The sequence below is a fragment of the Belonocnema kinseyi genome, chromosome 6 (genome assembly GCF_010883055.1).
Source record: "Belonocnema kinseyi isolate 2016_QV_RU_SX_M_011 chromosome 6, B_treatae_v1, whole genome shotgun sequence".
NCBI lineage: Eukaryota > Metazoa > Arthropoda > Insecta > Hymenoptera > Cynipidae > Belonocnema > Belonocnema kinseyi.
In genome coordinates, this window is record NC_046662.1 from 6,950,352 (window position 1) to 6,973,304 (window position 22,953).

Consider the following 22,953-nt stretch of genomic DNA (forward strand, 5'->3'; position numbering starts at 1 on the left):
AGTTGAATATTCACACTATTTGGTTAAAAATGGAACTGTTTTCGGTCGAAATTTAATCTTTTTTGTTTGAAAATTCGTTTTTCATTGTTGGTTAAAATTTTTTTTAACTGAAAATGTAACTTCCATTTTTTTGAAATTTCATCTTTTTCGTTAAAAAATTCAGCTATTTGGTTAAAAATGGATCTTTCTTTTAATTAATCTTTTTTGTTAAAAATGTAAGTATGCCAAAAAATGTAATATTTTTTATTGAAAATTTAACGTTTTTGTTGAAAATTCCCTTTTTTTCGTTGAAGTTTAATCTTTCTTTTTTTTTTAAACTTTGTACCGTTTTCTTCAAAATTCAAATATTTGGTTTTAGTTGCATCCGTTTAGTTGATAATTATTTTTTTGTTGAAATTTGATTGAAAATTCGTATTTTTTTTTTGTAGAAAAATTCTTAGTTGAATATTTAAACTATTTGGCTAAAAATGTAACCTTTTTTGGTTGAAATTTAATTTTTTCGTTTAAAAACTCGACTAATTGCCAATAAATTGAACTTGTTGAAACTTTGTTTCGTTCTGGGAGATCAGTTGACGTTAAAATAGGTGTAAAACCAGCCATTTATTATTAATTTTTCCTCTCTAAAAGTGTTGATTTCTCCCTCGCTTTACAGATTCTTGAATCACTTTCAGTCAAATTCGATAATACATAAAGAAATGTTGGCCATACTAGCTGCCGTGACTGATGTAATTAAACAGAATGGCGGCACAGAATCATCCACAGAATATTATGCAGCTTTAGTAAGAACTTTCCTTCATAATTTACAAATATTTACTAAATTTAACTTTCGAGTGAATCTTGCTTTGAGTCCTTTAAATGAAAAAAAAATATATTAAATTTTCAGATGACGACTCTAGAATCAGCGGAATCGGAAGAATCTGTAGCTGCCATATTATCTCTGCTGGGGATGATTTTGAAAACAGTTCCGACAAACGTGCTAAAATTGCAGTTCAGTCAAGCATCTCATATTTTCCTACAAGTTCTGACAAAATACGCGATTACCGATAATTTTCTTATCCAACGCCACGTAAGTTCTCCAAATCAATCAAACTCTTTTAATAAAAATTAATTGTGTTTAACATTCAAAATTTCAATTGAAAATGAATAAGTTTAGTTAAAAGTTGATTTTTTCAACTGAAATTTAACCGTTCCAAGTGGACCTTTTCTAGTTCAAAATTCAACAGTTTATATGTAAATTTGTCTTTTTTAATTTAAAATTCATTTATTTCGTTGAAAATTCACGTATGTTGTTTAAAAAAACTACATTTTTTATAGAAAATCGACTTTTCCGGTAGAAAATCATCTTTTCTTTGAATGCTAATCTTACTGTTTAAAAATTCTTCTTTTCGGTTGAAAATTCACCTTATAGGTTATAAATAAATTAACTTAGTTAAAAAATAAACTCTTTTGTTGAAGATTATTTTTTTTACATTGACAATTCATCATTTTCAGTAAAAATTCAGTTCTTTTGTTCAAAAGTGACATATTTAATTGAAAGTTTTTTTTTTGTGGGTAAAAATGAATTTTTTAACCGAAAATTGAACTATTTTATTGAATATTATTTTCTTTTTTGGTTGAAAATAATTGTAATTAAAAATAAACGTAAGATCTCCAAATCAATTATAAAATTCAAAGTCCCTGAAACAAGGGTTGCAATTTATTGAACTTTATCCATTTTTCAGTGCATTGGATGCTTGTCGATTTTACTTCGAGGACAGGAAGCTGCAGTTTGGTCAGATACGTCAACTTTGCAAGTTTTAGATGCTTTATTAGCATTCACGATTCATGCGAAACCGAAAGTTAGGAAAGCAGCTCAACACGGAGTGTGCGCTATCCTAAAAGGTTTATAATTTTGCAATTATCTTATTAGAATTCATTATTAATTGCAAATTTATGCATTCTTTTTTTTTTAATAAAAGGAAGCGACATAATGAAAGGAGAAAATCCACCGCCCTATCACCCCGCAGCTCCACAAGTAGCTAAGCACTGTTTATCGCAATTGGAAACAGCTGGACAGCCTGGACACAGGACAAGCACTCTTCATATTATCACTTTACTCAAAGAAATTATTCACCAAATACCAAAATCTTCTGTAAAGGTAGGGGATATTATAAACTATTCCAACGGTCGGATCGTGCGAATTTTTCGATTTTTTCCCCGTTTATCTCATAAATTCTCTATTTCTCGTAGTTTGAGTTTTAATCGCAATGAAACTTTGAAAATTAAAATTCAAAACGAGAAAAAATTGTACCATTTTCAGGTCTTTTACTCACTACACTATTGATACTTTTTTTTAACGATGACACTATTTTGCTACTATTTCAACAAAAAAATGAACACTAAGGACACTATTTTCTCACAATTGTCGACTATTGCCACAATTTTTTTTTACTTTTCCTTGAAAAAATATTTTTAACTTCTTCGCTAATCGGTTTGAATAACAAAGTATTTTTGCCGACTAAATTCTTTAACGAAAAAAGATTTTTAAATGTAATAGTTGATATTTTTACCAAGAAAATATTTTCATTTTAAATAAAAAACAGTTGAATTCAAAGAATAATGATGAATTTCCAACAAAATGGTTGAACCCCCAAGCAAAATAGGTGAATTTGTAACCAAATAGTTGAATTCTTATAAAAAAGATGAGGTTTCTGCTAAAGAATTTGACTTTGAAGTAAATGGTTGAATTGTCACCCAAAAGATTAATCGAAGATTAATTTTCATCCTATCCAAAATAGTTGAATTTACAAGCAAAAAGAATAATTTTCTACCCAACAATATAAATTCTTAACTAACTAAAAAGATAAATTTTTAACACCGAAAATTAATTTCCAACCAAAAATGTTGAATTCTCAACGAAGAATAATTTTCGACCATAAAAAACGAATTTTCAACAAATATACATACATTTTTAACCAAATAGTAAAATTTTTAAACAAAAAGATTAATTTTCAACCAACTTCGTAAATTTTTAAATTAGTAGTTTGTATTATCAAATAAGGTGATTATTTTTCTAACAGAAAAGACAAATTTCCAACAAAGTACATAAATTTTTAACCAAACAGTTTCATTTTTAAACAAGAACATTAATTTTTTAATGAAAGTGTCGAATTGTCAACAAAATACATCAATTTTTAAGCAAGTAGTTTACATTTTCTACCGAATTTGATGAATTTTCAACGAAATGCATACATTTTTAACAAATATACGTATATTTTTAACCGAATAATAAAATTTCCAACCAAAAAGATGAATTTCTCAACCAAATACATAAAGTTTTAATCAAGTAGTGAATTTTCAAACAATACGATTATTTTTCTACCAGAAAAGACGAATTTTCAACAAAATACATAAACTTATAGCCAAATTGTTGAATTCTCAACGAAGAATAATTTTCGACCATAAAAAACGAATTTTCAACAAATATACATACATCTTTAACCAAATAGTAAAATTTTTAAACAAAAAGATTAATTTTCAACCAACTTCGTAAATTTTTAAATTAGTAGTTTGTATGATCAAATAAGGTGATTATTTTTCTAACAGAAAAGACAAATTTCCAACAAACTACATAAATTTTTAACCAAACAGTTTCATTTTTAAACAAGAACATTAATTTTTTAATGAAAATGTCGAATTGTCAACAAAATACATCAATTTTTAAGCAAGTAGTTTACATGTTCTACCGAATTGGATGAATTTTCAACGAAATGCATACATTTTAAACAAATATGCGTACATTTTTAACCGAATAGTAAAATTTTTAAACAAAAAGATTAATTTTCAACCAACTTCGTAAATTTTTAAATTAGTAGTTTGTATTATCAAATGAGGTGATTATTTTTCTAACAGAAAAGACAAATTTCCAACAAAATACATAAATTTGTAACCAACCAGTTTAATTTTTAAACAAGAAGACTCATTTTTAATCAAAAATATGAATTGTCGGCAAAATATATAATTTTTTAACCAAGCAGTCTAATTTTCAACTACGAAAATTAATTTCCAAGCAAAAAGATGAATTCTCAACCAAATACATACAGTTCTAACTGAGTAGTTGAATTTTCAAAGAAGGTGATTATTTTTCTATCAGAAAAGACTAATTTTCAACAAAATACATAAATTTTTAACCAAACAGTTGAATTTTTAAACAAGAAGATTAATTTTCTAATAAAAAATACGAATTGCGAACAAAATATATAAATTTGTAACCAATCAGTTTAATTTTCGACCATAAAAATCGAATTTTCAACAAATATAGGTACATTTTTAACCAAATAGTAAAGCTAAAAAAAAGCTGAATTCTCAACAAAAAAAAAATTGTTGAAACAAAATAGTTGAATTTACAGACAAGAAGATTAATTTTTTACCAAATAAGATAAATTCTTAACCAGATGCATACATTTTTAATCAAATAGTTGTCTTTTCAAACAAGATGATTGTTTTTCTACCGAAAAATACGATTTTTCAACCAGATTCGCCATTTTTTAACCAAATAGTTGATTTCTCAACGAAGAACATTAATTTTCTAACCATAAATTTGAATTTCGAATAAAATACATAAGTTGTTAATCAATTAGTTAAATTTGCAACAAAAAAGATGAATTTTCAACATCGAATATTAATTAATAAATAAAATAATCAAAATTAGATTAATTTTCTAATAAAAATGTTAAATTGTCAACAAAATAAATTAGTTGTTAAGCAAGTAGTTATATTTTCTACCCAATTGGATGAATTCTCAACCAAATACATACATTTTTGACCAAATAGTTTAATTTCCATCTAAAAAGATAAATTTTCCACACCGAAAATTAATTTCCAACCAAAAAGAAGAATTCTTAACCAAATAAATACAGTTTTAACCAAGTAGTTGAATTTTCAAACAAGGTAATTATTTTTTGTACCAGATAAGACGAATTTTCAAATAAATACATAAATTTTTAAACGATTAGTTCAATTTTCAAACAAGAAGCTTAATTTTCTGATAAAAAATACGAATTGTCAGCAAAATATATAAATTTTTAACTAAACAGTTTAATTTTCAACGAAAAAAAAATTTTCAACACCGAAAATTAATTTCCAGCCAAAAAGATGAATTCTCAACGAAATAAATACAGTTTTAACCAAGTAGTTGAATTTTCAAACAAGGTGATTATTTTTCTTTCAGAAAAGACGAATTTTGAACAAAATACATAAATTTTTTAACGAATAGCTCAATTCTAAACGAAGAACATTAATTTTCTAATTAAAATGTTGAATCGTCGACAAAATACATAAATTGTTAAGCAAGTATTTACATTTTCTACCCAATTGGAATAATTCTCAACGAAATGCATACATTTTTAACCAAATAGCTGAGTTTTCAAACAAGATTAATTTTCTACCATAAAAAACGAATTTTCAACTTTCAACAATTTTCAACTAAATTTTTAACCAAATAGTAAAATTTTCAAACGAACAGATTAAATTTCAACCAAATTCATAAATTTTTAACCAAGTAGTTGAATTTTCAAACAAGGTGATTTTTTTTCTAGCATAAAAGACAAATTCCCAACAAAATGCATAAATTTTTACCCAAACAGTATAATTTTTAAACAAGAAGATTAATTTTATAATGAAAAATACAAATTGTCAACAAAATGAATAAACTTTTAACCAATCCGTTTAATTTTCAACAAAAAAGATAAATTTTCAACAGAGAAAATTAATTTTGTACAAAAAATGTTAAATTCTCAACGAAATGCATACATTTTAAACCAAATAGCTGAGTTTTCAAACAAGATTAATGTTCTACCATAAAAAACGAATTTTCAAAAAATATATCTGAATTTTCAACCAAATAGTAAAATTTTTACACAAAAAGATTAATTTTCAAAACAATACATAAATTTTTAACCAAGCAGTTACATTTTTAAACAAGAAGATTAATTTTCTAATGAAAAATACGAATTCTCAACTAAATATAAAAACTTTCTACCAAAAATGTTAAATTCTTAACCAAATACAAATTTTTTAAATCAAATCATTGAATTTCTAAACAAGAAGAATAATTTTTTACCATTAAAAAAGGTTTCAATCAAATATATAAATTTTTAAACATATACCAAAAAAGACGAATTTTCAACAAATTCCATGTATTTGAAACTAAAAATTTGAATAATAGATGTGATGATACTCAAAATTGTATTAATTTTTAGCTCATATTTATTTAGTTTCTTAACATTTTTAACCAAATGATTGAATATTTAAACTAAAGGAGATCAATTTTTTATCGTACATTCAAAATAGCTAGAATTTTCATTTAAAAAAATTTACAATAAAAAAACTAATTCTCTAGATAACCGTGTGATTTCTTTTCAACTAGTTAAATTTTCTACTAAATTATTGAATTTTCAAGTCAAAAAGATTACTTTGTTACAAAACAGTTGAGTTTGCAACCAAAAAATTAAGTTTTAAGAAAGTAGTTCAACTTTGAACTAAGGATTTGAATTCCCCACCTAAACAAATTTATTTAGAACGAAAAATGTAATAGTTGATATTAAAAAAAAATTCTTAGAGAAAAATATATAACAGTTGGATTTAACCAACAGAAACGAACTTTCAAAGAAATATTTAAATCCTCAACTAACATCGATCATTATGTTCAGCTAAGCAGTTGCATTCTTAACAAAAAGAAATTTATTTCCTGCGCATTTTAGCTGAGTAAATTAAAAATTGCGTAATTTTTCATTAAAGTTTTGGACATATTGTTGCAAAATTTTAAATTAATATTGTTTAAAATCGAACAATTTCTAATTCAGTGGATCCGAATTAATTGCGAACTAAATAAATGAACTCTATAAGAAAATGCAACTATTTCTGGTTGAAAGTTAATTCTTTTTGGTTACAAATTTAAATAATTTTTTGAAAATTCATCTTTTTTTTTCGTCGAAAATTGTACTGTCATTTAAGAAATTTGTCTTTTTGCGTGAAAGTTGTAACTATTTGGTTAAAAATTAATGATTTTGTTGAAAATTCATCTCATTCGAAAATAATATTTTTTGTTAAAAATTCGACTTTTCAGGTTGATAATTCAACTGTTTTTTTAAAAATGGTCGTCTTTTTGGCTTGAATATGCAACTATTTTATTGAAAATGCAATTTGTTTCTTGATGTTTAATCTCTTTTGATTGAGAATTAGCCGACTTGGTTGAAAATTTATTTCTTTTGTTCAAATGTAATCTTTGTTTGGTAAAAAATGTTACTGTGTTGTTGAAAATTTCATCTTTTTGACAGAAAATTCACTCTTATGGCTTAAAAATTCATCTTTTATGGTGGAAAAGTTTTATTTTTTGGTAGTGGCTTGAAAATTCTACTTTTTCGTTGAAGTTTAAACTTTTTTGTATAAAAATTCGACCATCTGGTAAAAAATTCAATTATTCTGTTAAAATTTCATTTTTCTGGGTCAAAAATTCAATTTTTTTTGTTGATCATTGGCCTTTTTGTATAGAAAATTCATCCTTGTAAATTAAAAATTCATCTTTTACGACGGAAAACTAATCGTTCTTGATTGAAAATTTATTTTTCGTGGTTGAACATTAAGTTTTTTGTAGAAAATTTATCTTTTTTTTTTCTAAAAATTCGATTTTTAGCTTGACATTAATTTTTTTTTAATTTTAAAAACCATTTGTTTGAAATTCCCTCTCTCTTCGTTGAAAATTTAACCACTTAGCTTCATAATTAAACTGTGTTTTAAAAAATTGGTCATTTTGTCTTAAAAATTCTACTATTTCGTTGAATTTTAATTTTTCTTGTTCGAAAATTCGTTCATTGGGTCAAAAAATTTATCTTTGTAGGTTGAAAAATCAGCTATTTCGCCTAAACCATTCGTTTGTTTAGCTTGAAATCGCAATTCTTTTGTTAAAAGTTCTTCTTAGGACTGAACATTCATCTCTTTTGATTAAAAATTTAACAATTTCGTAAAGAACTCATCCTATTTTCCCTGTCGCGAGAGAATTTTCGACCGTGAAGTATCAAGGTGTCCACCAATTCGGGAGAACCGGGAGAAAATCGGGAGAATCTTTCACCGGGATCCCGTATTTCATAATTAATGCGTTTTGTAATTTTTTCCGAGCTGAGGCTTTGACACTAAAGTTTTTTCTTAAATTCATTTTTAGATTAATTCTCGGTGGTTTTAAATTTAAAATTTCACAATATTGTAGTTTCAAATTTAAATAATTATTTTAAATGACAAGGCCATTTCGATATTAAATATTAAAAAATTTCATATTTATTGGAAATATTATTATTATTATTATTATTTTATTGGAAAATTTCAAGAGTTAATAAAGTTCTAAAGGAAGATTTGACATTAAAAAATTAAAAATTAGGTTTAAAACAACAAAAAGTCAAAAATTAAACTATACAACTGAAATTAATACAGAAATAAATGCATACTTTCGGTCATTTTTAATGGTTAAAATAACTTTAAGAGTTCAGAATTTACATGTTGACCGCTGAATTAAAAATGTTTCCTTTTATAGGTTTCGTTTTTGAAACTAAAATTGAATTGGTTGAATTTCGAATAGTTGAATTAGCCATTTAAAAATTATTAGTTATTAAGTGATTTAAATTCGCGTCAAATATTAAAAATTTTAAAGGGTTTGATTATGAAAAAGTTTTTATATCATAATTTTTGGTGACTGTAAATTTTTTCAGTTTAAAATAAAGTTCGCATTCGTTTCAGTTTCAAGGTTCTGGACTAGAATGTTTTTCATGTTTAATGTTTCCCATTTAAAATCACTATTTAGTTTTAAAGTTTATTTAGTATAATTCAATTAATTCTTTTATTTTATAAAAATTCATCTAATTAGTTTAAATGTCAAATTATAATTTCGTTATGTAATAACAATTTAAAATTCTAGAATTTCATATAAGCTTTGTACAATTTCAATTCCTCTGAATTTTCAATGGTCTAATCTTAAAATATTCAATTTCGAGGGTTTTGACATAGCCCTATTTTCTACATTTTCAATGTGAAAACATTCAATTTCGTGATTCTTCAATTTAAAATAAAATTTTTTACTTTTCAGGGCTTCGATTTAGAAATCGTACATTTTATTTCCTTTATCTTATTAAATTGTCAAAAATCGTTCAATAACTTCTTATAATTGAGAAGCCTCCAATTTTAAATTATTAATTATTATTTAAAAAATGTAAAACATTATGTTAAAAAATTGGTTTTTAAAATTGATTTTTATATTTGAATATTTTTCATCGTTGAAAATAAAAATCCAGATACATGAAATTACTGCTAGTGTGTAATAAAATGCATATTTGCATTTTTCTTTATCAGGTACAGAAATTTTCTTATCCTACTTATATGATTCAAAGTTAACTGATTTCTTGCAAAAGGGTTTGATGATGCTTATCGATTTCCGCAATTGATCATATATGTAAAAAAATTGTGTTTCGCAAAGAGATTACATTTTTTTATAAATCGGGAGAAATAACGAATATCTACCGGGAGAACCGAGAGACGAAAATTTGAAAAATAGTGGCCACCCTGAGTATTAATATGATTACAAAATGAATCATTTACTTTTTAAATGTTACAGTCTCATTTAAAAATAATCCAAATTCACAAGTTTAAAAGTTCAGAAAGAAATATTTTAATCATAGATTCAAAATCCTTCAAGCTGAAATCCTGCTTTTTTCATTATCTTTACAAATTTGATAAAGTGCGACTTTTTTGTAATTTTACGCATGACTTTTTTTCAGCCTTCTAGTCGATCCGAACCCTAAGTATTCTAAAGATATTTTCTGAAAAGTCAAGTGTAAAATATTTCCCTGTAAATTTTATAATATCATTTCTAAATAATATTAATTGTTAATTTATTTGACTTATTTTCAGAGCATTTGCGAAGGACTTTTGAGTATCATGACTCTAAATGACACCGGTGTAACGACCTCTTGTTTTGAGACTTTCCGGGCATTGTTCATTTCAAAACCCAACGAAGCTGTCTTGCCATCGAAATTAAATGCCCAAATTATTAACGCTCTTTATGATTATCAACCAGCTCCTGGAGACACGAAACCGACTACTTCCTGGCTCACAGTTATGCAGGAAGCTTGTGTTAATCTCGCCTTGTAAGCAGAATTTTAATTAATAATAATTTTTTGGCATCTGCATGAGAATGATGATGATAAATTTCAACAGTTTGTAAATTTTACGAATAATGGCCTTGCGATCGAACACTTCAATAACTTACAAATTTAAAAATAATTTTCTTATTTCAAACTTTACATTCTCTTTAATTTTTTAAAGAGGTATTCTTTTGTCTTCTTTTTTAAAGGAACTTTACCTTTTTCTCCTTTTTTTGTTTAAATTCGAACTGAATTAATAGTGGTTTTCGTTGCAAAGTTTACTATTATATATTTATTTCTACTTTGTTAAAAATTAATTTTTATAATTGAATATTCGTCTTTGGTTGCAAATTCACCCATTACATTTTTAGAAAATTATTCTTCTTGGTTAAAAAATCATCTTTTGAGTTGAAACTCTTTTTTTTCAGAAGTTTTTTATTCAAGATTCATTTTTTTAGTTTAAACTCATCTTTTTGGTTGAAAATGGATATTTTTAATTAAAAATTAATATTTTCTAGTTCAAAATTCAAGTATTTTGCTAAAAAATTCGTCTTTTTTTTTTGGTAGAAAATTAATCTTCTTGGTTGAAAGTTCATCCATCTTGGTTAAAAACGCGACTGTTTGTACATGAATCTGTTTTAGTTGAGAATTTAACTATTTTGTTGAATATTCGTCATTTTTAGTTGAATCTTGGAAAGAAATTATTTTTTTTGTTGAAATTTAGATGAAAATTCATATTTTTGGGTCTTCTTTTTTTAGTATAAATCTCAACAATTTGGTAGAAAATTAAACTATTTATTTTAAAATTCAAGATTAATAACTTTCTTAAAAATTAATTTTTTTAAGATTCCACCGCTTTAGTTAAAAATTGAACTATTTTGTTGAATATTAGTTTTTTTCAAGTTGAAAATTAATTTTTCTTGTTGAAGATTAGACTATTCTAGTTTAAAATGCATATTTTTGGTTCTTCGTTTTTTTTTTGCTAGAAAACTTAATAGTTTGGTAGAAAATACAACTATTTCTTTGAAAATTAACTTTTTCTCGAAAATTTATATTTTTGGTTGAAAATTCAACGAATTAGTTAAAAGTTGAACTACTTCATTAATTTTTATTTTTAATTAGGTAGAAGATTCATCATTTTAAATTAAAAATTCTATTAGTTGATTGAAAATTAATATTTTTGTGTCTTCTTTTTTTGTTTAGTAGAAATTTCAACAATTTGGTAGAAAATTAAACTATTTGTTCTAAAATTCAAGATTAATAATTTACTTTAAAATTAGTTTTGTTAAGATTCACCTGGTTGGATGGAAATTGAACTATTTTGCTGAAAATTATTATTTTTTTTTAAAATTTATCTTTTAAAGTTGAAAATTAATTTTACTGATTGAAGATTGGGCTATTTTAGTTGAAAATGCATATTTTTGGTTCTTCGTTTTTTTTTTGCTAGAATACTCAATAATTTTTTAGAAAATACAACTATTTGTTTGAAAATCAAATTTTTTGCCGAAAATTTATATTTTTAGTTGAAAATTCTATTATTTGATTAAAAATTCAATTATTTTGTTAAAATTTTAGATTTTATTGTCGAATTAGTTAAAAGGTGAACTACTTTTTTTCAAGATTCATTTTACCGGTTGAAGATTTAGCTATTTTTAAATTCTTTTTTTTTTTTGAAAATTCGACTATTTTATTGAAAATCCGTCTTTTTTTGGATACGATCAACTGTTTTTAATTCAAAATTGAAATATTTTTTGGTGGAAAATTTCCATTTTTTATTTAAAAATTCTTATATTTAGAATTTTAATAACATTGTTACAAATTCGTCCTTTAGTATATAAAATTCAAAGTTTTTGGTAGCAAAATTTTTAGTTAAAAATTAATTATTCTTGGTTGAGAGTTCAACTGTTCTTGGTTTGAGTTTAATTTTGTTTTCAGCTTGAGAGATCCAAACATATTGTTGTAAATGCAATTGTTTCATTGAGAATTAACTTTTTATGAAAATTCAAAAGTTCGTTTGAAAATTCATCTTTGTGTATTGAAAATGTAATCATTTTGTTGAAAATTAGACTACATTTTATTAAGAAGTCATATTTTTTGGCTGAAAATTCAACTGTTTTCTAAAAAATATGTGTTTTGGGCTTGGAGATTAAACTATTGGGTTAAAATTTCAACTAGTTTTTTTGAAAAAATTTGGCTTTCTTGAAAGTTCAAATATTTGGTTGCAAGTTCAACTGCTTAGTCTAAAATTAAGTATCGCTGTTGAAAAATTAACTATTTGTTTGAGAAATCATCTATCTTAGTTGAAAATGAACTTTATTTTTTGAAAATTGATATTTTCATTTTTAAAAGTCAACTGTTTTCTAAAACATTAAAACTGTTAGCTTGAAAACTCAACTCTTTCCTGGAAAATTGATTTTTTTTGGTAGAAAATTATTATTTTTTTAGTTGAACATTCAAATATCTTGTTGAAAATTAAATATATATTTCGATTTGAAATCTTAGGAATATGACACCTACATTTTTTTTATTTAACCGATTTTATTCCTCTATTATTCCTCTATTTTCGTGTAAAATCACTCGATTTCCTCTGTTTTTAGACAATTTGTGAAATTTTGTTGCACATTTTTTTAAAAGTTTATGCTGGTTTAAAAAAATGTATTTTAAAAAATTATTTTTTTAAGTTAATAATACTCTTCCAGGCAGTCACTGGATCTTTGTGCTGCTAATGTACCTCGGTTCATCGAAAAGTGCACTAAGCTTTGGCTCTCGGAAAATTCAGACGTTTTAACTGGAGCTTCACATGCGATTAAACACGTTTTGCAAGAATGTCTTCAGCCCATGTGTGAAAATGAACAAATCGCAAAAAGGTGATTAAAGTTTTCCAATTTGAAAAATCATATTTTTATTGAGGATTTCAAAATTGTTTTTTTTTTCTTTTATTTCAGGTATAAAGTGACATTGACAAAAACAATTCACTTAATCCAAGAAGGAATGTCGTATCAGTACAACGGAGCTTGGTATCACGTTCTTCATTTATTATCCATATTATTTCAAGTAATAATTTGAATTTTTTGCCTAAGGGTTCATCCAAAAATTACTGGAAAAGGGACGATTTTTACGCAAGAAAACATTTTACTAAGAAAAAAATAATAAATCGAAAGATATTAGAAATTCATTCTGTTCAAATAAAAATATGGCACTTTCAACTAAATAAATCAATTTTTAACCAAGTAGTGGCTTTTTCAATAAAAAAAATTAATTTTGTATAAAGTGCTTAAATTTTCCAACTTAAAAGAAGAACTTTAAACCCAGAAGATTAATTTTCTATTAAAAAAGACGAATTTTGAATGAAGGATATAAATTTTCAAATAAAAAAAATATATTTTCATTAAAAAGGGAGTAGTTATATTTTTAGTTAAAAAATTAATTTTTAACAAAAAAGAAACGAATTTTGAAATAGCAGTTCAGTTTTTGACCAAAAAGATGGCTTTTCAACAGAAACGATTAATTTTTACCTATATAAAAAATAGTTTTGTCTAGCAGAATACATGTAATAAAAGCAAATTAATTTTAAACGAAAAAGAAGCGGATTTTCAACAAAATGTAGATAATTTTCAACTAAAAAACTGATGACCAAACCACAAAAAAAAGGATTTCCTAAAAAAATAGTTTGTGTTTTAAATTGAAAACGATCAATTTTCAGCTAAAAATTGAGTAGTTAGATTTTCAATAAAAATATTACTTCTTAAACGAGCAAAACGAAAACATTTTTCGGCAAAATAGTTAAATTTTATATAGAAGAAATCAATTTTAAACCAAAAAGATAAAAGGTAAATCCAGAAGATTAATTTTCAACCAAATTTTAACAAACTGGTTTAAATATTTAAAAAAATGATTTTTTAAACTAATGTGATGAATTTTCAAAACAAAAAAATGAATTTTTAGAAAAATAGTTCAACTTTCAGTAAAGTAGTTGAATTTTCAACCAAAAAATATTTTTATTTTAATTCAAAAACAGTTTAATTCATTTAAAAAAATCAAAACACATAACGTCGGCAGATAAGATGAATTTTTAATAAAATAGTTCACTTTTTTATTAAAAAATATAAACTTTAACCCAAGAAGATTAATTTTCTACGGTAAAAGACGAATATTCAACAAAAAACATAAATTTTCAACTAAATAGTTGAATGTTCAACTAAAAATGTAAATTTTCACCAAAAAGGGAACAGCTACATTTTCACTAAAACAAAATTTTTTGACCGAAAAAAAACAATTTTGAAACAAATAGTTGAATTGACGACCAGAAAAATGAATTTTCAATTAGAGTAATGAATCTTTAACAACAAAAAAACATTAATTTTGATCTATATAGCGTACAATAAAACAAATGAATTTTCAACCAAGAATATTAATTTGTTACCAAAATGACGAATGTTTAAAAGCATACATAAATTTTGAATAAAAATATTAAATTTGCAACTAAAATATACATTTTCAAATAAAAATGGAACAGTTAAATTCTCAGTTAAATAAAATTTAATTTTCAACGAAAAAGCAGATTTTCAACAAAACAGTTCAATTTTTAACTAAAGAAATGCGTTTTCAACCAAAATGATGGAATTTTATAACAAAGAAAGTTAGTTTTTACTAAAAAGTAGATTCTTAGACAAAATGATTTGAATATTTAACCACGGAAATTAATTTGTCACTAAAGTGATTAATTTTCAAAAACAAAAAAAAAAGAATTTTTAGGAAAATAGATCACCTTTCATCCAATTAGTTGATTTTTCAACCAAAAAAAATGAATTTTTTATTAAATAGTTCACTTTTCCACAAAAAAATATAAACTTTATCCAAGAAGATTAATTTTCTCCTGAAAAAGACGACTTTTCAACAAAACATATAAGTTTAAAAATGAAAAATGTCAAATTTGCAACTAAAGCAGATAAATTTTCAAATATAAATGGGACAGTTATATTCTCAGTTAAAAAGATTTAATTTTCAACCAAAGAGAAGCATATTTTCAACAACAAAGTTCAATTTTTATCCAATTAAATTAATTTTCGACTAAAATAATGAATTTTCAAGTTAAGGAGGTTAATTTCCTAGCAAAAAAGTAGAAGTTTTAACTAAAAATTATATAGTTCGGTTTTCAGAAGAAAAAATTAATTTTTGGCCACAAAAAACAACAAGTTTTCGACAAAATAGCACAATTTTTAATTAAACAAATGAGTCGTAAACCAAAAAAATATCCCAACTAAAAAAAAACGAATATTCAAGAAAATAGTTGATTTTTCGACGTAAAAATTATTTTTATACTGAAGTAATGAATCTTTAACCAAAAAAAAAATCTAAAAAAAAAAAGAATTTTCTAGATAATAGTTGAATCTTCAAATAAAACACATCAATTTTCAACGAATCTGTTGCATTTTTAACAATAAAAGATTAAATTTCTACTAAAAATGATGAATTGTCAAAGCAAAAAGATGATTTTTCAACAAAAAATTTGACTTTTCTACAAAATATTTAAATTTTCAACCCAGGAGATATAAATATTTAATCAAAAAATTAATTATCAAATGTACATGAGATTACGGGCGGTTGAAAATGTCAGAAAAACACCCTTCGTAATTTGTGGATGTCCCCTAACTTAGTCATTTCTATCTTACATAATTTAATTTCAAAAAAATTCAAAAATTCAACAGATAATCGGATTAAACTGCAAGCAAGAATTGGTGGAAATACTGTCCGCTTTGGCCGATCTACGAGACTCGCATAAATTTATTTATAATAAAGAAATTGAATTTGCAGTCGGTGCTGCTGTTAAATCGATGGGGCCGGAAATTGTACTCAAAACGATTCCTCTCCAAGTTCGTAATTTATTCATGAGCCTCATAAAATCTCAAAAATATCCATCGCAAATTGTATTAATTTTTGTTCTTATTTTTAGGGCGTGAACAGAAGTTGGCTCTTGCCAGTTTTGAAAGATTGTATATCTCACGCTTCTTTAGCATTTTTTATTAAATCCATCTTGCCTTTAGCTATTCAATGCGAGTAAGTGAGGGTTATTAAAATAATTTTGTTTTTTAATTACAATATTCTGAATATATTCTACTAATTTTCGATACTTTCAGAGAGAAATCAAAGGCTTTGAAGGAGAGTAAAGATGGAGTCGGAGCTCACAGTTATGAGCTGATGAGGTGCCAGATGTGGGCACTTTTGCCCAGTTTTTGCAGCAATCCCCCGGACATAAAAGAGAGCTTCGAGGTTTGTTAATGTTCTTTTAAATTTTTAAACTTTTAAGTTTGAATTCATTCATTTTTTTTTAACCTTCCTATTAGAAATTTTATAATTTGCAACGTTCGAGGAAAAATTAAACTGTATAGTTTTACAATAACAATTTCAATTTTAAATATTGAAATTGACACTGCTTTTTTCATACAGTTTTAAGTGAGCAATTTTCAACTATTTTATTGAAAATTAACTTTCTTTGATTGAAAATGTATATTTTCCGGGTTAAAAGATTCAACTTTTGTTTAGAAAATTTGTATTTATGGTTTAATATGCCAAAAGTTTGGTCAAACATTTAAATATTTGATGGAAAATTAACTGTTTTCTTAAAAATTTATGTTTTCGAGATTGAAAAATACAACTTTTGTGCAGAAAATTCATCTTTTTAATTTACATTTCAACTGTCTGGTTAAAAATTGAACTATATGATTAAAAATTAGATTTTTTGTAAAAAATCATTTTTATGTTGAAACTTCAATTTTTTGATAAAAAATTCGTCTTTTTAGCTTGAAATTTCAAGAATGTGTTAGAAATTTAGCTGTTCCATTAAAAATACAAGTATTTACTTAAATCTTAAATTCTTTGTTGAAAATTCATACTTTTCTGGTTAAAAATGGTCTTTTTGGCTTGAATTTTCAACGGTTTAGTAAAAAATTTAATTATTTTGTTAAACATGCAACTATTTTGTTAAAAATGAACTTCTTTGTTGAAAAATTAATATTTTCTGGTTAAACATTGTAAGCCTTGCTAAAAATTCATCGTTTTGCCTTGAAATTTTAACGGTTTGGTTAAAAATTGAAGTATTTAGTTAAAAATTAACCTTTTTCTTGAAAATTCATATTTTTGTGATTGAGAAATTCAAATTTTGTACTGAAAATTCGTTTTAAGTAAAAAAATCGTCTTTTTGGCTTAAAAATTCAACAATTTGGTTGAAAATTGATATATTTGGGATTAAAAAATTCAACTTTTATATTCGTTTTTTTCTGTAAATTTCAACTGTTTGGTTAAAAATGGAACTATTTGGTAGAAAATTACACTTTTTGATAAAAAAAAATCAGATTTTTGGGCTGCAAATTCAACTTTTTAATTTAAAAATTCGTCTTTTAAGCTTCAAATTTGAACTTGACGATTCAGTAAAAAACTTAAATGGTTTATTGAAGATTCAACTGTATTGTCGATGTCAAACTTCTTTGTTAAAAATTTACATTTTTGGGTTAAAGAATTTAATTCTTTTACAGAAAATTCGTCTTTTTGGCTTAACTGTTCGTTTTTTTTTTTTTGGCTTTAAAAATTCAACTTTTGTGCAGAAAATTCGTCTTTCGGCTTTAAATTTTAACTGTTTGGTTAATAATTAAACTATTAGGTTCAAAGTTACATTTTTGGATCAAACTTCATACTTTTGGGTTGAAAATTAAACTCATTGGTAAAAAATCATCTTATTGACTTGAAATTTTAATAGTTCAGTTAGAAATTCAACTATTTGGTTGGCAATTTATTTTCAGGCTGAAAAATACAATTGTTTTGTCAACTTTTTTTGTTGAATATTCATGTTTTTGGTTTAATAATTCATCTCTTTGGTTAAAAGTTTCATTTATTGGTTAAAAATGTAACTGTTTGTTTGAAAATGAATCTGTTTTGGTTATAAAGATTCAAGTATTTTGTTAAGAATTAACTTTTTTGTTGAAAATACATATTTTGTGTTTGAAAATTGAATAGAATATAATAAATAAGGATTTCACTGGTGAATAGTAAAATATTATTGGTTCAAATTTAGAGCATAAAAAATGAAGGTAAAAATAAATTGGACTTTTTTCGAGTTTAGGCTTTTTTTACTGAAAAGAAATCATAGATTTTAATTTTTATTACTACAGGTATTAAAAATTAAAAATCCAAAACTTCAAAATCGATATGTTTTGAAATTTTAGTATCAAACATTTCAATCTTTAAGCTTGAAAAAAAACAATAAAATCCACCCTTTCATCCCAAGTTAAATATTAAAAATACTAAATATTACCCGATTCATCTCACTGAAAAAGTCAAAAGCAACCAAATTCTCTCTTACAATTAAGAAATAATTAAATGCCAAAATGTCCTCTCTTCTAACTCAATAAAATGTTAAATATAAAGAAAGTCTCTCTTACAGTTCATAATTTTTTTTAAATTCCCTGTTTTTATCTTAAAAAAAAGTGAAAGTGACTGAATTTCTTTTTTTTCAACTTGATTCAAATACTAACAAAAATTTTTGAAATAAAAGGAATTCCCTCTTATGATTCAGAAAAAAATTAAAACTCTTCAAACTCGAAAGAACTTTGAATCAAGTTCTTTAAAAAGTGAATAATTTTCTGTGAATTTAAATGAGTGACATTGAATGGAACTGGAAGGGATTTTCTACTAAATTGAAAAAAATTATAGTATTAATAGAGTTATAAATCAGCAAAACAGGTGGTAGTTAAGAAATAATTCCCCATAGATTAAAGGGATTCTAATTTTTAATTTTACATTACGAGTTTTAAAAGTCTGAAAATTTTTTTTATTTTCAAATGTTTTAATTTCAATTTAAAATATTTTGAATTCAGAATAGTTCTGTTGCTTTGATTTTGTTGCTAAGTATTTAATAATTAAATTGAAACATTTCTTACGTTGAAAATACCTGATATTAAAATATGTGTTATGATTATTAAATTAATTGATAATTTTTCACCTTAGCCGAATTTCGCAAAAATTCTTGGAGATTTGATTAGAAGTGATAAAAACCTCAGGCTCTCCGTGATGGGTGCCTTGCGAAGATTAATTAATCACTCGGTGGAAAATAATAATAAAGAAGATATTGAAACACTTGGAAAATTTTCGAAAAATTATTTGCCGATACTTTTCAATCTTTATTCGACGAAACCTCACGGTTCAGACGAAGAGGGACAGCGACAAGCCGCTTTTGAAACTATCAAGGTAAATCTTATTTATAATTTTTTTTTCTAAATATTTTTAAAGTATGCGTTTAAATAATATTGAAAAAGTGCAATTAATATTTATATCTTCAATCCTTTTTAGCTTTACTTATCGATTACAAGTGAAGATTTTCTCACTACTTTTTTCAAAAAAGCCATGACTAAAATACAAGAGGAAACCACTGATGAATTTGAAAAGGAAAGTATTTTCGATCTCCTCCGATTATTTGCACAGTTTACAGACATCGGAAATTTGAAAACTGTCTATGAATTTTGTGTGCCGCTAATAATGTCAAAGGAAAATCAAAAGGAACAAAAGAAGGCTTACAGGTACTGAAAAATTTAATCTGTTTGTAATTTTTTTTTAAATAACTTTTCAGTATTAAAAATGGTAAAGAACTGTGTTATGCGAGATGGCCGTGGGTCCGGGAAAACCTGGAAATCAGTGAAAAATTAGGGATTTTCACCCAAATCTTGCACTTTAAATAACTATTAAGGATAATAAATTTTAAATTTTGAATTTTTATTCTAAATTATTTTATTCCGTTTATAAAGGATTCTATGATAAAAATATAATTTAGTAATGTATTGAATTTAATAATTTTTTAATGACTGTTTTGTAAGGAATTTCAAAAGAAAATCTAAGAAAGATCACAAAACATTTTGAATTATTTCATAAAATCTTTAAAAACTTGTCAAGTTTTTTAAAGAATTTTGTAAAGTTCCACGAAAATGAAAGTCATTTTTTTCAGGTTCGTAAGAAAAATTAAAATAATTTTTTATTTCGAAAAATTAATTTGAAGAGATTATTCAAAAAGATTTCGGAAGATTTCAAAAATAGTCAACGATGAATCGGAAAGATTTTAAAGCAATTTTTTAAAATTTGCAGAATAAATAAAAAATGCAGGAAAAATTTAAATAATGTTTAGAAATTAGTAGGTTTGGAGGGTCTGACAAGATAAAAAATTTTTTTTTTATATTCGTGTGCGAATTTAAAATAATTTTTTATTTTGAAAAATGAACAAGGAAGAGGTTTTTTAACATAACAAACGACTTTATAAAATTTATCAAAATAGTTTAGAAGATTTTAAAGCAACATGTTTCAATTTAGTAAGATTTGAAAAATAAAAACGAACGAAAATTGGGTAAATTCAAGAATTATTTAGTAAAATTTCGAAAGTTTTCAAAAGAATAAACAAATTTTCTTAAAATTGCTGGGAAAACTTAAAAGATTGTAAAGTATTTTTTTTTAATTTAGAATGATATTTGCAAATTTGGAGAAAAATTGGTGTCAGTTACGGAAACATTTTCGAAAATGTATAAAATATTTCTTGTTTCCTTTTCAACTTCTAATAGTTCGAAATATCTTTTAAAAAGGCTCGAACTTTTCATAATATTTCGTAAAATCCTATATTTGAAAAAAGTCTTTAAAATTTTCTAGATTCTTTTTTGACAAGCCTGAAATATTTAAAAATCTTTTAAATTTACTCAAGAATCTTATGAAAATTATATTTACATAAATTTAAAAACAAGGTGATAATAAATTGTAGAAAAATTAAAAAATCTTCAAAGTCTAATTCATTAAAAAAATATCACATTTAAGAATTCGTTATTTCATTGTAATAGAAAACAATATTTTAGGATTTATCATATTCCTTGTTTAACAACAAGAAAAAATATTGCCGAATTATAAAATAAATGAATTGTTAAATTCCCATAATTATTTCTATTCCTGAAATTTATGTTTGACGAAATTTAAAATTTGCCGAAAATAATTAATAAATTATTGATTAATAATTAATAAAATTGTTTGCCTTATTTATAATTATATTAATAGCTCATAAATTAATAATAAATTAACTATGTTCAACAGTTCTAAATTTCGGGAATTGAGATATTGGTGGGAATTTAATAATTCGTTTATTTTACAAGACGGGTTTGAATTCGGTGACTTTTAGTTTAGGATATTTATAAATTTGGTTTCTTTTTTCTTTGTCAATTAACGATCTTGTCGTTATTTAAAATTTGTAAAATTTTATAATTTTATAATAATATATATTTTCGGCAGTTTTTTTCATTAATTTGTGTATTCGTTATTTATTTTTTAATTATTTTCATAAGTGCTGAATATCCATGCAATTTGTGTGTTTGAATTATTTCAATTATGCCGCTTTTTCCTATATTAAAAAAAAAGTAGGTACATAAGTCTCATTTAATACCTGACTCTTTATTATGAAGAAAAAACGATTTTAAAGGGTTTTTCATATTTATTTTTTAATTTGTATGCATGTTTCCTATGGCACTGCATGGTTTTGTAGAACAAAGTTACTACTAGCGCCGCCGCACGGCCGTTTTAAACTCTCGTGACATATTTTTTTAATTGGGCAGATCAGTGGAAGCCCCCCCCCCCCCCCCCCCCCCCCCCCCCCCCCCCCCCGCTGGTTGAAAGTTCTTCTGTTTTATTTGAATTCAACTATTTTTTGATTAAGAATAAAAAAAATTGTTTGCAATATTAACTATTACCTGTTATGTTGAGAATTCTTTTTTCTGGATTGAAAAATCAACTACTGGGTAGAAAATACAACTATTTTGTTGAATATTCATATTTTTGGTTGCAAATTGAACTAATTTGGTAGAAAATTAAACTACATATGTGGCTATGAATTAAACTTTTTATTTGAAAATATAATTATTTTGTTAGAAATTCATCTTTTCTAGTTCAATTTAACTGTTTAATATTTTTCTTTCTTTTTAAACTAGTTTTTAAAGTAAACGTTATCGATTCCATTTTTAGTTAAAAATTCATTTCGTTGAATGAAAGTTTTACTAGTTAGTTGACGAAGATTTTTTTAGTTGAAAATTTGTTCTTAAAAATCAGTTTTCTAAACTGACTATGTAACTTATATTTATAGTTGGAAATAATGAGCCTTTTTGATATAAAACTAATCTTCTTGGTTAAAACTTCCTCCTTTTTAGTTATAAATGCAACTATTTGGTTGAAAATTCAACTATTCTAGTAAAAAATTTAACTATTGAGTTGGGGTTTGACCTACTTTGTTATTTTATTTATTTATTTGTTGAGGATTCATAAATTTAGTTGAATGTTTATAGACAGAATAGTAGAAATAGTAGAAAATTCGTCTTTTTGTTTAGAAAATTCAACTTCCGGGCTTACTTTGTTAAAAATTCATTTTTATTTTTGTTGAAGATTCATCATTCCAGTTGAAAATTCATCTTTTTGGTTGAAATTTCGTCTTTTTATTACAAATTTGTTCATTTTCCTTGAAATGTCAACTATTATGTTTTTCGTTGAAAATTCACCTATTTTTGGCTGAAGTTTGATTCTTTTGTTTGAAAATTCGACTATTTCGTTGAAAATTAAACAATTTGGTTAAAAATGCAACTTTTTGGTTGAAAATTTAAATATTTTGCTTAAATTCGTTTTATATTTTGTTTAAAATAATATGTTTTAATCGACTTCCATTTTTGGTTGAAACTTCATCTTTGTTATTCCAAAATTCTTTCTTTTCAGTAGAAAACTAATCTGT

The 22,953-nt window shown here is 24.6% G+C and overlaps 1 protein-coding gene across 1 annotated transcript in view; it reads left to right on the forward strand.

The window, feature by feature from the left end:
* Positions 1 to 655: 655 nt before the first annotated feature.
* LOC117174827 (RRP12-like protein) overlaps positions 656 to 22,953 on the forward strand; it is a 43,164-nt gene continuing 20,866 nt past the window's right edge. Inside the window, exons 1-12 of the mRNA XM_033364204.1 lie at positions 656 to 779; positions 884 to 1,066; positions 1,722 to 1,881; positions 1,959 to 2,137; positions 9,934 to 10,169; positions 12,866 to 13,033; positions 13,112 to 13,220; positions 15,875 to 16,039; positions 16,120 to 16,223; positions 16,304 to 16,436; positions 19,167 to 19,406; positions 19,509 to 19,735. Coding sequence (XP_033220095.1) covers positions 696 to 779; positions 884 to 1,066; positions 1,722 to 1,881; positions 1,959 to 2,137; positions 9,934 to 10,169; positions 12,866 to 13,033; positions 13,112 to 13,220; positions 15,875 to 16,039; positions 16,120 to 16,223; positions 16,304 to 16,436; positions 19,167 to 19,406; positions 19,509 to 19,735 — 1,988 coding nt within the window. The 5' untranslated portion in view covers positions 656 to 695. The remainder of the gene's footprint in view (positions 780 to 883; positions 1,067 to 1,721; positions 1,882 to 1,958; positions 2,138 to 9,933; positions 10,170 to 12,865; positions 13,034 to 13,111; positions 13,221 to 15,874; positions 16,040 to 16,119; positions 16,224 to 16,303; positions 16,437 to 19,166; positions 19,407 to 19,508; positions 19,736 to 22,953) is intronic.